General features: G+C 45.8%; 2 protein-coding genes across 2 annotated transcripts in view; one reads left to right on the top strand and one right to left on the bottom strand.

Moving 5' to 3' along the window:
- Positions 1–14169, bottom strand: part of LOC141273225 (trypsin-like) — a 142008-nt gene extending 127839 nt beyond the window's left edge. The window contains exon 1 of the mRNA XM_073684797.1: positions 14120–14169. Coding sequence (XP_073540898.1) covers positions 14120–14159 — 40 coding nt within the window. The 5' untranslated portion in view covers positions 14160–14169. The remainder of the gene's footprint in view (positions 1–14119) is intronic.
- Positions 1–15058, top strand: part of LOC141273224 (trypsin-like) — a 423731-nt gene that overhangs the window by 115158 nt on the left and 293515 nt on the right. The gene's annotated exons all lie outside the window — the stretch shown is intronic.

Genomic DNA, 15058 nt, shown 5'->3' with positions numbered 1-15058 from the left:
GAAGGGCGGAGCAGAATTAAATAGGCCAACAAGGTCATGTGACCAGCAAAGGAAAAAAAAACTAACAGCAAGGTTCTAACAGTACCCCCCCTTCTAAGAGGATCCTCCGGATCCCCTAGGACCAGGCTTATCAGGAAATCTCCTGTGAAACGCTCTGATAAGTCTGGACGCGGAAACATCATCTGACCTCACCCAAGAGTTATCCTCGGGTCCGAAACCTTTCCAGGCCACAAGATACTGCAAACTACCTCTATACCGTCTAGAGTCAAGGATGCGAGAAATTTCATATTCCCCGTCCTCCACCACCGGAGGAACAGAGGCAGAGGCGTCACCATCCGACACAACAGCTTTTTTTAACAGAGAGACATGAAAGACCGGATTAATTCTCCAGGAGGTAGGAACCTCCAACCTAACAGCAGATTGGTTGACAACCTGAAGCACCTTAAAGGGCCCTACAAACTTGGGACCCAATTTCTTAGAAGGAATCCTCAACCGCAGATTCCTAGAGGACAACCAAACCATGTCACCAACAGCGAACAAAACCTCCTGTCGTTTCCTATCAAAGTAGTCTTTAGATTTTCTGTTGGCCTCCTGAAGATTACCACGCACATCCGTCCAAACTCTTTCCAAATCACCGGAAAAATTCTCCTCCTCAGGCACGGCAGATCCCAACTTGGAGAACGACCCAAACGACGGATGTCTCCCAGAACAACAAAAAAAAGGCGAACAACCAGCAGAAGAAGATGTATGATTGTTCAGAGCAAATTCGGCAAGTGGCAGAAACTCAGACCACCCCTCTTGATTGTCTGCCACAAAACAACGCAAGAACTGCTCAACATCCTGGTTTTTCCTTTCTGTCTGGCCATTAGATTCAGGATGATATCCGGACGAAAACGACAAATGAATTCCCAACCTGTCACAAAAGGCACGCCAAAAACGAGCCACGAACTGAGGACCCCTATCAGAAACAATGTCAGTAGGAACGCCATGAAGTCTGACAATTTCCTTGACAAAGGCCTTAGCGAGAGTTTTAGCGCAGGGCAGTTTGACGAAGGGAACCAAGTGACACATCTTGCTAAAACGGTCCACGACCACCCAGATGACAGTAAAACCCTCAGAGGGGGGAAGGTCAGTTATAAAGTCCATAGCCAAATGTGTCCAAGGAGCACTGGGGACCTCCAAAGGACAAAGCAACCCCGCAGCAGGAGTATGTGAGGACTTAGATCTAGCACATATAGTACATTGGCGCACCCACTTAATGACTTCCTTCTGCCATCCAGGCCACCAAAAACTGCGACCCACCAGTCTCTTGGTCTCAGAGATTCCGGGATGACCTGCCAACCGAGATTCGTGACACTCAAACAAATCTCTCCTAAAGGTCCCAGGCACAAACAACCTCCCATGAGGAGTGTTAGATGGGGCATTCTCCTGAGCTTTAAGAATCTCATCTTCCAAAACGGAGTCTAAAGCAGCTATCACAACACCTTCTTGTAAAATGTTTTCCTCTTTCTCAGCACCGACTATGGGAGAAAAACTGCGAGACAAGGCATCCGCCTTAACATTCTTAGTACCAGGGATGTAAGTAACGGAGAAATTAAACCGCGAGAAAAACAGTGCCCACCTAGCCTGACGGGCATTCAGGCGCTTGGCAGCGTCAAGATATATCAGATTTTTATGATCCGTAAGAACCTGAACGGGAAATTCCGCACCTTCCAAGAAGTGGCGCCAGTGTTCAAATGCGAGTTTAATAGCCAATAATTCCCGATTACCAATATCGTAATTCAATTCAGTCTCCGAAAATTTTTTTGAAAAAAATGCACAGGGATGTAATCCATCCCCGTTATCCTGAGACAATACTGCGCCAACCCCCACAGAGGAAGCATCAACCTCAACCAAAAACGGCCTAGTAACATCAGGCTGCATAAGGATGGGAGCAGAGGTGAACCTCTCCTTGAGATACACAAAAGCTTCAATGGCCTCAGAAGACCACTGAACCGCATCAGCACCTTTCCTGGTGAGATCAGTCAGAGGTTTGACAATACTAGAAAAATTTTTTATGAATTTTCTATAGTAATTGGCGAAACCCAAAAACCTCTGTATTGATTTCAAACCAATAGGCCTAGGCCATTCCTGCACAGCCTGAACCTTAACCGGATCCATCTCAAAACCTTTGCTGGAGATAATGTAGCCCAAAAAACTAATTCTCTGTACAGCGAACTCACATTTCTCCAGCTTAGCAAAAAGCGAATTGTCCATTAATAACTGTAATACCTCACGCACGCTCCGCCAATGAGACTCCAGATCTGGCGAATAAATCAAAATGTCATCCAAATACACAACCACATTTTTACCGATCAAAGGTCTAAGGATGTCATTAATCAGATTCTGAAAAAATGCAGGAGCATTAGTAAGACCAAAAGGCATAACCAGATTCTCAAAATGACCCACAGGAGTGTTAAAAGCAGTCTTCCATTCATCACCCTCCTTCATGCGCAACAGATTGTATGCCCCCTTAAGGTCAATTTTAGAGAACCACTTGGCCCCCAATAACTGGTTAAACAGATCAGGAATCAATGGCAGTGGGTAAGGATTGCGTACCGTAATTTTGTTAATCTCACGAAAATCCAGACAAGGACGTAAACCGCCGTCCTTTTTTTTTACAAAAAAAAATCCAACCGCCACAGGAGACTTAGAGGGCCTAATGTGACCGGCGGCCAAACTTGTCTGTATGTATTCCTCCAAAGCCTTCCTCTCAGGAATAGTAAGGTTAAATAAACGACTTTTAGGAAGAGTCGCTCCAGGGACAAATTCAATAGAACAATCATAGTCTCTATGGGGAGGCAAAACCTGCGATTCTTTCTCAGAAAAAACTCTCCAAAAATCCTGAATAGGAACAGGCAATTCTCCCCTATCCAAAGCTGCAATACGCCCGTTACAACACTTGTCATAACATTTATGGCTCCAGGATTTAATTTCACTGGTAGACCAATCCAGTACAGGATTGTGAAATTTTAACCAGGGCAAACCCAATATTACTGGAGAAGGCAAGTTATTCAACACTACCAAATCCAATTTCTCATGGTGAACACCATTAATAGTGAGAGGAAATTCACTGACCTTGAGAGTAATATTCTTCAAAGGGGAGCCATCCACAGAAACCACAGCAATGGGGGATGATAAAGGTTCAGGTTTTAAATTGAGTTTTTCCACGAATCCCCCATCAATAACATTCAGTGTAGACCCGCAATCAACAAACACCCGAAATTCCATTAATTTTTCCTGAGCAATCGTGGAAGCAGCTAAAAATATACCCTTGGAATTTAAACAGGCAATACGGGCGTGACTGACCATTTTTTTTTCTTTCTTCATACGAAGCTCACAGCCTTTAATCAAATGACCAGATTTCCCGCAATAGAAACACAAGCCTTCTGAAAAACGACGGTGTTTTTCTTGAGAGCGAGGTGCCACCGATCCAATCTCCATCGGTTCACCACTGTTAGTACACACATTATCATAACCAGAAACTGACATAGCAGAGGATTTGCTCTCATTAACCCTAGCACGCAGTCTTCTGTCCACCCGTATAGCTAATTGCATAGCCTGTTGCAAATCCTCAGGTGTAGGATAAGCAATTAGCAGGTCTTTAACCTTTTCACTGAGCCCAGCAAGAAATAGACTTTTCAGAGCAGAATCGTTCCACCCTGTTTGAGTGGACCAACGACGAAAATGTGTACAATATTTTTCCATATTACCTGATCCTTGTTTTAAACGTCTCAACTCAGTCTCAGCTGATGCCACACGGTCAGGATCATCATATAATAGTCCTAAAGCAGAAAAAAAACTATCCACTGATCTGAAGCATGTATCACTAGGTTGCAAAGAAAAGGCCCACTCCTGAGGCTCTTTGCGCAAAAGTGGCATTATGAACCCTACGCGCTGGGATTCATCCCCAGAGGACTTGGGTCTCAAACGAAAATACAATAAGCAAGCATTTTTAAATGAAAAAAATTCTCGATGTTCACCAAAAAATAAATCCGGCAAACATACCTTAGGCTCCAAGAAATATGCTCCAGGACAGTTACTCACGTGCTGACGGAGCTCGGCCACTTCCAGAGAGAGTCCCTGCAGGTGTTTAGCCAAATCCTGAACCGACACCATGATGGAACAAAAAAAAATCTTTCCTTAGAGAATTTACAGGCTGGACTTACTGTTATGTTCTGCTACCAAAGCTAAGGAAAGAGAGGAGATCTGTCCCTACTATAAGACTCAGCTGAATCCCTACGATGTAACAGGGAACCTGATCCTGCGATCAGACCTGCTAAAGTCCTAATCTAGTCTGTACGGAGACCTATAGATTTGGGGAGGGAATCCCTACAAGTACTAAGGACTGGGAGGAATATGGGACACCTCCCAACAGAAATAGTAGCAGACAGACGAACAAACAAAATAGATAGAACCCAGAGGTCCGTAGACCAAGCAAACCAACAGAGTTAGATACAGAGCACAGGCTAGCTAGAAAGTAGATATACAATGAAGTCCAGCAAAGCCAGAAGGGCGGAGCAGAATTAAATAGGCCAACAAGGTCATGTGACCAGCAAAGGAAAAAAAAACCTAACAGCAAGGTTCTAACATTTTGCATGAGGACAGAATACCCTCCCAGAGCTGTTGCTTAGATGTGAACTGCCTCCCGCCATTATAGACACTCCTTTTAATGATGCTCCAAAGGTTCTGAATGGGGTACAGGTCAGGGGAGCATGGGGGTCACACCATAAGTTTGTCCCCTTTTATGCCCATATCAGCCAGAGATGCAGATGTTTTATGTGCAGCATGAGATGGTGCATTATCATGCAGAAAAATGATCTTGCTGTGAAATACACGGTTCTTCTTCTTGAACCATGGCAGGAAGTGCTGTTTGAGAAAATCCACATACATTATGGAGTTCATCTTTAGCGCCTTCAGGGATCCTAAAGGGGCCGACAATCTCTCTCCCCATGATTCCAGCCCAAAACATTACTCCACCTCCTCCTTGTTGGCGCTGTAGCCGTGTTTGCGTGGGGTGTCCATCAACCAGCCATCCTCCACTCCATCCATCTGGACCATCGAGCGCTGCACGGCACTCATCCGTGAACAAAACAGTTTTGAAATCAGTCTTCATGTAATGTTTGGCCCACTGGAGCCATTTCTGCTTGTGTGAAGTGGATAGAGGAGGTCGACAGGATGGCGTATGCACAGCTGCAAACCTCTGAAGGACCCTGCATCTTGTTGTTCGGGGGACGTTGGAGGCACAAGCAGCTTCAAAAACTTGTCTGCTGCTATGACAAGGCTTTTTTGCCGCTGCTCTTTCAACCTGACGTAATTGCCTGTAGGAAAGAGTCCTCAATTTGCCCTTATCAGCACGCACACGTGTGTACTGTGAATCAGCTACATACTTCTTGATTGCCAAGACACTTCATCCTGATCATCGCACAATGTTAATTGTAGTCATGCCTTGACCTAAACACTCCACAATTTGTTGCTTCTCAGCAGCCGACACATCCTTTTTCTTTCCCATTTTGGCAGAAAATGTAGGCTGCTTAATAATGTGAGACAGCCTTCTTAAGTAGTCTTGCCTTTCATTGGACACACCTGCCAAACTAATTAGCACAGGTGTCTGCAATTGCTTACAGTGATATAAAGAGCCCTGACACACATCACCATCAATGAGTTTAACTGACAAACAAACAAATTCTTCCCTTATCACTCCTAAACACTTTTTTGCATAATAATTTGGAACGCAGTGTACATGTGCTTTTCCACAAAACACCAGTGGTTCACGTAGTGAATCTTACAGTTCTAACTTGCCAACTGTGGTCTGTATGGAGTTGTTCAATAAAGGGCCCAAAATTAAGATAACATAGATGGGAGAGGTCTCTATGAATAGGAATTCCTAAGTATTTGATACCCTGTGAGGGCCAGGCAAAGGGAAAGTTGGACTGGATGGAATCCTATATGGATTTGGGGAGGGAGACATCGAGGGCCTCAGACTTCGCTGCATTGATTTTAAAATTTGACCATGTAACAAAGTGATCTATTTCAGCCATAACAGCATGGATGGATATATGTGATTGAGTGATATATACTAGGACATCATCAGCAAATAGAGAGCACTTGTACTCGGTGCCTCCCACCTCAATCCACCTAATATTGGGGTTATGGCGAATTGATGAGAGCAGGTGCTCCGTCACTAGGATGTATAAGAGAGGGGACAGAGAACATCCCTGCCTTGTCCCATTGGTGATTGTGAAAGGTGATGAAAATGTTCTGACGCGCCCCCTGGGCCTTGGGACACCCGGAGCCGGACCCTTTTTGGTGGATGCTGGTGGTTGTAGTCTCCGTGGCGGCAACCCGGTTCCGTGGCTCAGGGCGGTCAAACCAGTGGCGGAACTATTTATGTGGTTTTGATGTTTAAATGTCCGACTACGCCACCCGTGGATTGCGGTCAGAGTGAACCGCCGCTCCAGGGCAGACCGCTGAGGCTGGTGTTGTGGGTGCAGCAGAGCGTAGCATAACTCCCCACGGGAGGAGTATAGCCTCAGGGCAGTGTATGCGGAGGATGGGGGTGATGGTGCAGGGCAGCAGCAGTAATGACACGGAGTCAGTGATGCAGTCCAGGGCCTTTACTCACAGTTCTTATTATCCAGACCACGTCTGCAGGTAACGGCTGCCCACGTCGTACTGTGCTCACCGGGTGAGGGGCTCAGACAACTCCCAGATAACTTTGGAGTGCTTCACAGGACCCCCTTTGTGTGTCCTTTGTCTGGCCTTTCTTACCAACCCTTCTGTCCGGCTGCCTCGGGCCTCCTCTTGGTAAACTTGGCGCCAGTTTCCCTGACCCTATGTGGTGCCTTCCTAGCGGGTGTAGCGAGGGGCTGCGCCACATAAAATGTCACAGCCTCCTGTTTCTAACTGAGGGTCGTTTCCTGCCTCCACTAGTTTCGGGGACCGGTCTCCCCCTTTGGCCTGACCCCTCCACGCAGGTGGATTCGGGCGTGCGGTGGCGACTCGCCCGTCCGCACCCCTGAGATCCCTTCGTTCCTCGTTCCTGGAGCCTTCTCCGCTCCTCTTCCTTCCTTCTCCCTCTTCCAGGCCTGGGCCTCTGTTACTAGGCCCGCCTCCGGAGCAGAGCTCATGCAGAGCCCCTGCTCCCTGCCACTTCTGCTCAGACTTCTCTGCACTGAACTAAGATGGTGCCCACCTTTTATACTCCCTTCTCAATGCACCCAGGAACTGCTTCCTCCCTGCTCCTGCACTACAGGGTTCCCCTTCCTCAGTGTTCCCTCCCCCCACTCCAGCCAGGGACAGGGACTGTCGTGCCCATCTCAGGGGCATATTGGTCGCCCTGCCCCACAGCAATGTGGTGTAATGCATGCAGGTGTCGGGTCCTGATCCACACTCCATCCTTACCTGAGAGTGAGATATCACACCTCTGGGTGAGGTGCAATACCTCTGTAGCAACCGAGCCCTCAGGGTGCTACAGTTCCATTTATCTTCAGCCTAGGTGACGTATTGCGATACAGGGCCGTGATTTTGGCTATAAAAGGGTCCCCTAGACCCCTACCCCAAGCTTTTTAAGAGAATCATATATGGCGTGCCAGGAGACTCTATGGAATGCTTTCTCAGCATCCAACGAGAGTATCTAATTACAAATTTTTAACTGCATCTAGCCCAGGAAATACTTTGTGCCTAGTAGCAGTGTCTGCTAGTCAGCGGATTATCCCGGCTGTTAAGCAAGCTACACCACCTGTAGTTTGGACACTTCATTTTTTCAAAGGAAATGCTTCGGGACCACGGGATACTCAGTGAAGAGCATCAGGAGGCACCCCAAGGCATAGGGGCTCGGACTGGCAGTAGGATGCCTTGTGGTGGACAGCCGAGCTCGATCCTTATAAAAGCTTTTTAACTGCAGCAGCTTTAGTGGACGCTACTGGAGCTGGAATTACGCGGCTGCTGGCATGAGACTTGCCCTCCAATAGATCCTTGTAAATGGATTTAAAGTGTATTTATTCAAATTAGAGAGACAATTTAAATTAAAAAGCTTAGAGCTGCCTCCACCACAGGGGGGCTCGCTCGACCCACCAGCGGACAGGCACCAGTATTGGGAGAGGGGGGCTGGCCGTCAGGGTTCACCGCGGCTCTGGCACAAACCCGGCGACACGGAGGTGGCACGGGCAGGAGCAGACTGAACGTGTCGGCTTCTCACTTTTTGGATTTTAGAAGGGCATGACATGCCTATATCTGTGTCTCCCCCTCCTTTAACTCCTCCACCTCTTTTCTTTTCGCATGACTATATGTACTTGTCACTTTTCCATGTGTTAGTTGTGTCTTCTGAGCAGTTTGTCAGCTTTTGGACACCTTTGAAGGTGTTTCCTATGTGTTTCTATGTGTTTTTGTTTGCCTGCCATTGGTTTTAACGGTGTTCCAAGGTGTTCGACGAACAGTTCGACGAACAGTTCGGCGAACACACGGGTGTTCGACGAACCGAACCGAACTCGAACACTACGGGGGTGGCTCAACACTACGTGCAATAGACCCTATTCTGTATTATACTAGCTCTCCACAAATTCTGCCTAACTAGTGCTATCAGCAGTATTAATATTTTCTTCAGAATGAGCCCTTACAAGGACTGTTAGAGTAGATTTATAATAGTGGCGTGGAATCTCTGTTTAAAATAACCGCAAATTCTCTCCCTCGCTCAGCTGTAGCTCTCTCTACTCTGTGTCTTTGACCGGTAGACTGTGACTGTGGGTCCCGAGTCAAATATAGACCCAATGATGCTATGCGGCCAGCCAATTACTGTAATGCCACAACCTACATGGCTATGGCATTGCATTGACTGTCACACAATCCTTGCATGGTAATTGGTTGCCTAATATACGCCAAACATGCAAAGCAGGGACTCGAGCTCCCTCCCCAATATTGCACTGTGATGCTCAGGCGAGTAACGAATAGTGGCGAGCATGCTCACTCACCCCTAGACCTCTGATAATTATAACAAGGGAATGGCTTTAACAGGCAAATAGGAGGGTGTAACTGTGCACTAAGGCATAGGCCACGCGAGGGTGCACAGAAGCTCCCTCATTTGCATATAAAAAAAATAAAATATTAAGGTAAGTTAAAACTGTATATGACTGAGCTATGTCCCCTATATAAATGTGTATGCAGAATAATTGGCATGTTGGGGGAGAAAGACTCGATTTAAATATCATCGTTCTCAGCAACATGTTCTCCTGTGTACATATGTGCTGCTAAAAGCAATGCTTTTTGTGACAGACAGAAGTAGTGCTGGTGTTTTCAAAAGTATCCAGCAACCAGAGGGGTTAACACAGCCACAGGAGACAGGGAGTGGATAGCACAGCTCCATAGTAATTATGGGGAAGTTATTTTATTAATGTCTGGAAGCTGCAGGAAGAATCTGTGTGCTTGCAGGGTTTCGGGATAAACTAAGGCAAGTGAGGCTATCAAGATCAGATTGTTGAGAGAAGCTGTGGCTGGAATCATACACGCAGTACTGACAGCTAGGAGTCAAATCTATGCATCAAGATAAGAGAGTGAGAGAATCACTGCACTGGAGTTATTACCCTCACAAACCCCCCTCATCCCCACTGCCCTATGCCAAGTTAGGAAAATACAGTAGTGTAGAATTCAGAGATCCTACACAACACCCCGAAGGCAATGGACAAGTGCAACGTTTCAACTGGATGTTATTGTCGATGTTGCGCACTTTGACAGCTGACGAGAAGAAAGATTGGAAGAGTTCTCTGTCAAAAGTGGTGCATGCCTACAATTGTACAAAGAGTGAGGCAACAGGTTATTCACCATTCTTCCTGTTGTATGGACAATCGCCAAGACTGACAATCGACATAATGTTCGATACTCCAGTGTCAGAGACTTTAAATACGTACACTGAGTATGTTCGGAAATAGAAAGAACACATGACAGAGGCATACAACATAGCGTCCAAAGTGGTCAAGGAAGGGCAAAGCAAGAGTAAGGAATATGATGATTGAAAATGTCCAGGAAAACGTTGTTCATACTGGGAAGACAAGGTGTATGTGGTTGTAAAGAAGAAGACCGATGACAGTACAGTCTATGAAATCAGACTGAAAACGGGAGACAAGAAAATAAGAATAGGCCATCGGAATTTACTACTACCCTGTGATTACCTCCCACAACAACAAGATGTCCCAGAAGTTAGATCAATGCCGATTTAGATCGTATAAGAGACTACTGTTAGAACTCTCCTGTTAGTTTTTTTTTAGTTTGCTGGTCACATGACCATTTTTGCCTATTTAATCCGGCTCCGCCCTCCTGGCCTTGCTGGACTTCATTGTATTTACTACTATTGAGCTAGCTAGGTGCTCTGTTGCCATTCTCTGTTAGTTTTGCTAGGTCTTCTGACCTCTATGCTTTTTGTTGTGTGTTTGTCTTTGACTGCTACTATTTCTGCTAGGAGGTGTCCAACTTATCCCAGTCCCTAGTTCTTGTAGGGATCCCTCCCTCACATCTATAGGTCTTCGTACAGACTAGCCGAGGACTTTAGCGGGTCTGATCGCAGGATCAGGTTCCCCGTTACATCGTAGGGATCTAGTTTAGTTCTATTGTAGGGACAGATCTCCTGTCTTTCCTTAGTCCCTGTAGCAGATCATAACAACTACCACATACTGAAGATCTGGAGGTGGATAGTGACCTTGAGAGTTCAGATGAAGAAGATCAGACTGTTGTACTTCTCAGACCAGCAAGAAGTGGAATGTACTATCCTCATGAAAATGAACTAAGCCCCAAAGTTCCAGAGTTCATACCAAGGAATACAGATGGAGTCCAATTCAGATCTGACAATCAAACACCAGTCGTCGAAGAGATTGATAGAAACTTAGGAGTAGAGGAATTACCAGACCGTGCAGAAACGGATGACTCAACAGAACAGTAACTTACGGAGAAAGTTCCAAGGGCATTGAAGGACGTATTGTAATTGAATGTGGGGAAAAAGCTCCTGTAACCAAAGAATCCATGGTATCTTAGGAACAACCCAGTAGGAGGATTTCGACTCGAGAAGCGGGGAGGCCAATAATGCTGACTTATGATACACTCGGTGAACCGAATAAGGTACTAATGACGGTCGATTTGAAACAGGCATCACTGCTTACAGACCAGGTAAGCCAACCTAGGTGGTATTCACCATCAGTGTGCCATATGGAAGATATTACCTGAGTGCATAGACATTTTGCTTTCACTTCAATGAAAAGACTTTGTAGAAAAAAAGAACCATTAGGGCTTAGTGAGATGGGGCTGGTTGAAGACGAACAAAAAGCTCCAGCTGAAGAGATGCTGATGGTTGTAATTGTTTATTTCTTACAGGAGTTCTACAAGCAAAAGTTAGTAAGAATAGATTGTTATTTATGTTTGAAAATGTTATGTCAAATTGACAATGTCCTAGTGTTATGCCAAATTGACAATGTCCAATTTGTACACAAGGTTACACGACTCACTGTGTGTGCCTGGAAGCTAAAGTACCTCATGACTGTGGAAGCTCTGATTAATGGTCACCCTGAGTAATATTCCTCCAGGATTTCAAAGAATTCATGTTTATTTCTATTGCCTCTATGTACCTAGTGGCGTGCATGCAACTTTTTCTATGTGCACAGGACGATCCTGTTAACAATCGTTCTGTGCACATGAAAGTGAGGTCACATCCTGTCTAAACAAACGACTGCTGATTGGCTTCATATTTCAATTCAGCGGTCATTTAAAGGCTGTAACTGACCGATATAAATGCCAGGGCTGTGGAGTTGGTAAGCCAAACCTCCGACTCCTACTCCTCAATTTTCATGACACCGACTCCACAACTCCGACTCCACGACTCCCACTCCACGACTCCGACTCCCTCATACATGGCTCATGTTTAAGTGATAAATTTACTGTAGCACAGATTCATCTCAGCTAAAAGTCTAGACCCTTAGATCAGGAATAGAACAGACATTTATAAGACATTTCATAACTTTCCCAAATTCTTATGAAATAAATATTCCCCACAAACTGCACTGAACTACTGTATCCAATTTATTATATATTTTAGGAGTTGCAGTCGGTCCATTTTATATCGACTCCGACTCCACCTAAATGGACACCAACCCCAACACCACGACTCTGACTCCACAGCCCTGGTAAATGCACATTAGATCTAAGTATCTGACTCCATGATGACTTCTCACAGCCACAGCTCGTATCTGCAGCCTTCCATCTTCTCTGGTCTTCTGCAGCACATCCCGAAACAGTGCCCTTAAAAATAACAGTGTCATTATAATGTTCCTGAATAAAAATAACCACCCACGCTGTGCCCTGAATTAGCTCTATGTTCAACCACTAAAAAAATACTGGTCCCTCACTGTGCTCCCTGCACAAAAAATTACCCCACACTGTCACTTATGGTACATGGTCTCCACACTATTCTTTCCTATAAAATATTCCCACTACACTGTCTACCCTAAAGAATATGAAAGTCACACCACGCCCTCATAAACGAAAACCACCACATTGTCCTCTCCATTATGAATGATACCCACCGCACTTTCCTCTTATGAACTATGATCTCCACATTGTCCCCACTCCCTGCAGTCCCCTCTTTACTGCCCCCATGTTGCCCCCACTCCATACAAGCTCCCTTCTCATATTCTCCATATTGTCCTACCCCCTCATGTTCTCCATACCATGCTCTCCCCCTTATGCACTCCATATCATGCTCCCCCTTTTATGTTCTCCATAGTGTGCTCCCCCATGTTCTCCATAGCATATTCCCCCCTCATGTTCTCCATAGCGTGCTTTCCTCCCTCATGTTCTCCATAGAGTGCTCCCCCCTCATGTTCTCCATAGCCTGCTCCTTCATGTTCTCCATAGCGTGCTTCTCCCCCTGTTCTCTATAGTGTGCTCCACCCCCATGTTCTCCATACTGTGATTCTCCCTCATGTTCTCCATACTGTGCTTCTCCCCCCATGTTCTCCATATTGTGCTTCTCCCCCCATGTTCTCCATACTGTGCTTCCCCCAATGTTCTCCATGCTGTGCTTCCCTCATGTTCACCATAGCAATCTTCCCCCCATATTCTTCATAGTGTGCTTCCCTATTTCATGTTCTCCATAGCTTCTTCACCCTCCTCATGCTCTCGGTAGCTTCTTCCCCACCTAATGTTCTCCATAGCTTGCTTCCCTTCTATTCTCCATAGCTTTCTCCCCCCCCTCATGTTCTTCATAGCTTCCACTCCCCTCATGTTCTCCATAGCTTCCCCCCCCTTGTTCTTCTTAGCTCCCCCCTCATGTTTTCATATTGTGCTTCCCCCTTCATGTTTTCCATAGCTTCCCCCCTCCTCATGTCCTCCATATTGTGCTTCCCCCTCATGTTTTCCATATCTTCCTCCCTCATTATATTCTCCATATTGTGCTTCCCTCCTCATGTTCTCCATATTGTGCTTCCCTCTCATGTTGCCCATAGCTTCCTCCCCCCTCATGTTCTCCATATTGTGCTTCCCCCCTCATGTTCTCCATAGCTACCCCCCTCATATTCTCCATAGCTTGCCCCCCCATTCTCCATAGCTTCTGGCCCTCATGTTCTCATAGCGTGCTTCCCCCCTCATATTCTCCATATTTTGCTTTCCCCCATGTTCTCCGTAGCGTGCTCCATACTGAGGTGCCCCCTCTCCGCCCGGCTTCATCTTCGACTCCGTGAGCGCTTACCTGCTCCAGGCTCCAGCTTGTTCTCCTCGGCAGCACTCTGCATTCATGTCGGCACTGCAGCATGATGAGGTCTTCTCATCGCATTGCTGTGATGTCAGCATCATGCGCACACCACTACATGCTGTGTCAGGCAGCTGATTGGAGCTCCACTGACCCCAGAAGTGCCGGTGTGATGGAGGATCATTTGTCTTCGCATCTTAAAGACGCGAATATAAAAGAATGAGGCGTGCCCCCTTTAAAAATATATATATAGTTTTTTTTAAATCTTGACCCAGGCACGGCCCCCTGCAACCCGCCGTCCTAAGCACCAAACTCCCGGTGCCTAGTGTTAAATACAGGCGGAAACACCGAACTCACCAGCTGCTCCTAGGAGCACACAGATCAGGAGGAGTTTCATGACGGATTCAGAATGAGTATGGAGCGTAAACCACAGATATTTATACCCAAAAATCTATCACCCCTCTACCCCCTTCTTAGCTAAGAGAAAGTTAATTATTATTCACACAAACAAAAATATACACAGTAATCTATGAATGAAGGTCACTTATTTGGAAATGTTCTTTTGAATGTTTAATTAGATATATAACCATAGTTTCATAGTTTTTATGGGTGAAGGGAGACATAAGTACATCGAGTTCAACCTGTAGCCTAACTTGTTGATCCAGAGGTAGGCAAAAACCCCATGAGGCAGGTATTAATTGCCCAATATAGGGGGAAAAATTTCTTCTTGACTCTACAAATGGCAATCAGATAAGTTCCCTGGATCAACATCCTATCGCAGAATCAAGTGCCCATAATTAGAGATGGGCAAACCCATGGATGTTCGGGTCCAGCAGGATTAGCCAAACATTTTAAAAAAGTTTGGTTCAATTACCAGAATGGTACCCAAACTCGAACCCAAACCAGCACCCCATTCAACTGAACATCGGGTGTTTCCCACACTGTCATCTGTGTGATGAGAAACAATGTCTCTGATTGGCGGTAAAAAAGCTACCTCTGGTCACAGGCGTCAGCTGATGAGAGTACTAATCTCATCATCCTACACCTGGTCTTGCTGATAGCAGCGAGAGCAGGTGTACGATGATGGGACTATTCACCTGCTGGAGCCAGTGCAATAAGTAAATAAATTTTTAAAAAAATGGCGTGGGGTCTCCTCTATTTTTGACAGCCAGTACAGTCAAAACTGACAGCTGCGGGCTGCAGCCCCCAGCTGTCAGCTTTATCTTAGTAGGTTATCAAAAATAATAATTTAAAAAAACTGGCATAGGATCCCTCAAAATTTTCACAACCAGCCAA

The sequence above is a fragment of the Phyllobates terribilis genome, unplaced genomic scaffold (genome assembly GCF_046119375.1).
Source record: "Phyllobates terribilis strain yellow unplaced genomic scaffold, ASM4611937v1 Scaffold_5__5_contigs__length_657084704, whole genome shotgun sequence".
NCBI lineage: Eukaryota > Metazoa > Chordata > Amphibia > Anura > Dendrobatidae > Phyllobates > Phyllobates terribilis.
The sequence above is the reverse complement of the archived record's forward strand: the minus strand, read 5'-3'. Positions and strand labels throughout refer to the sequence as shown.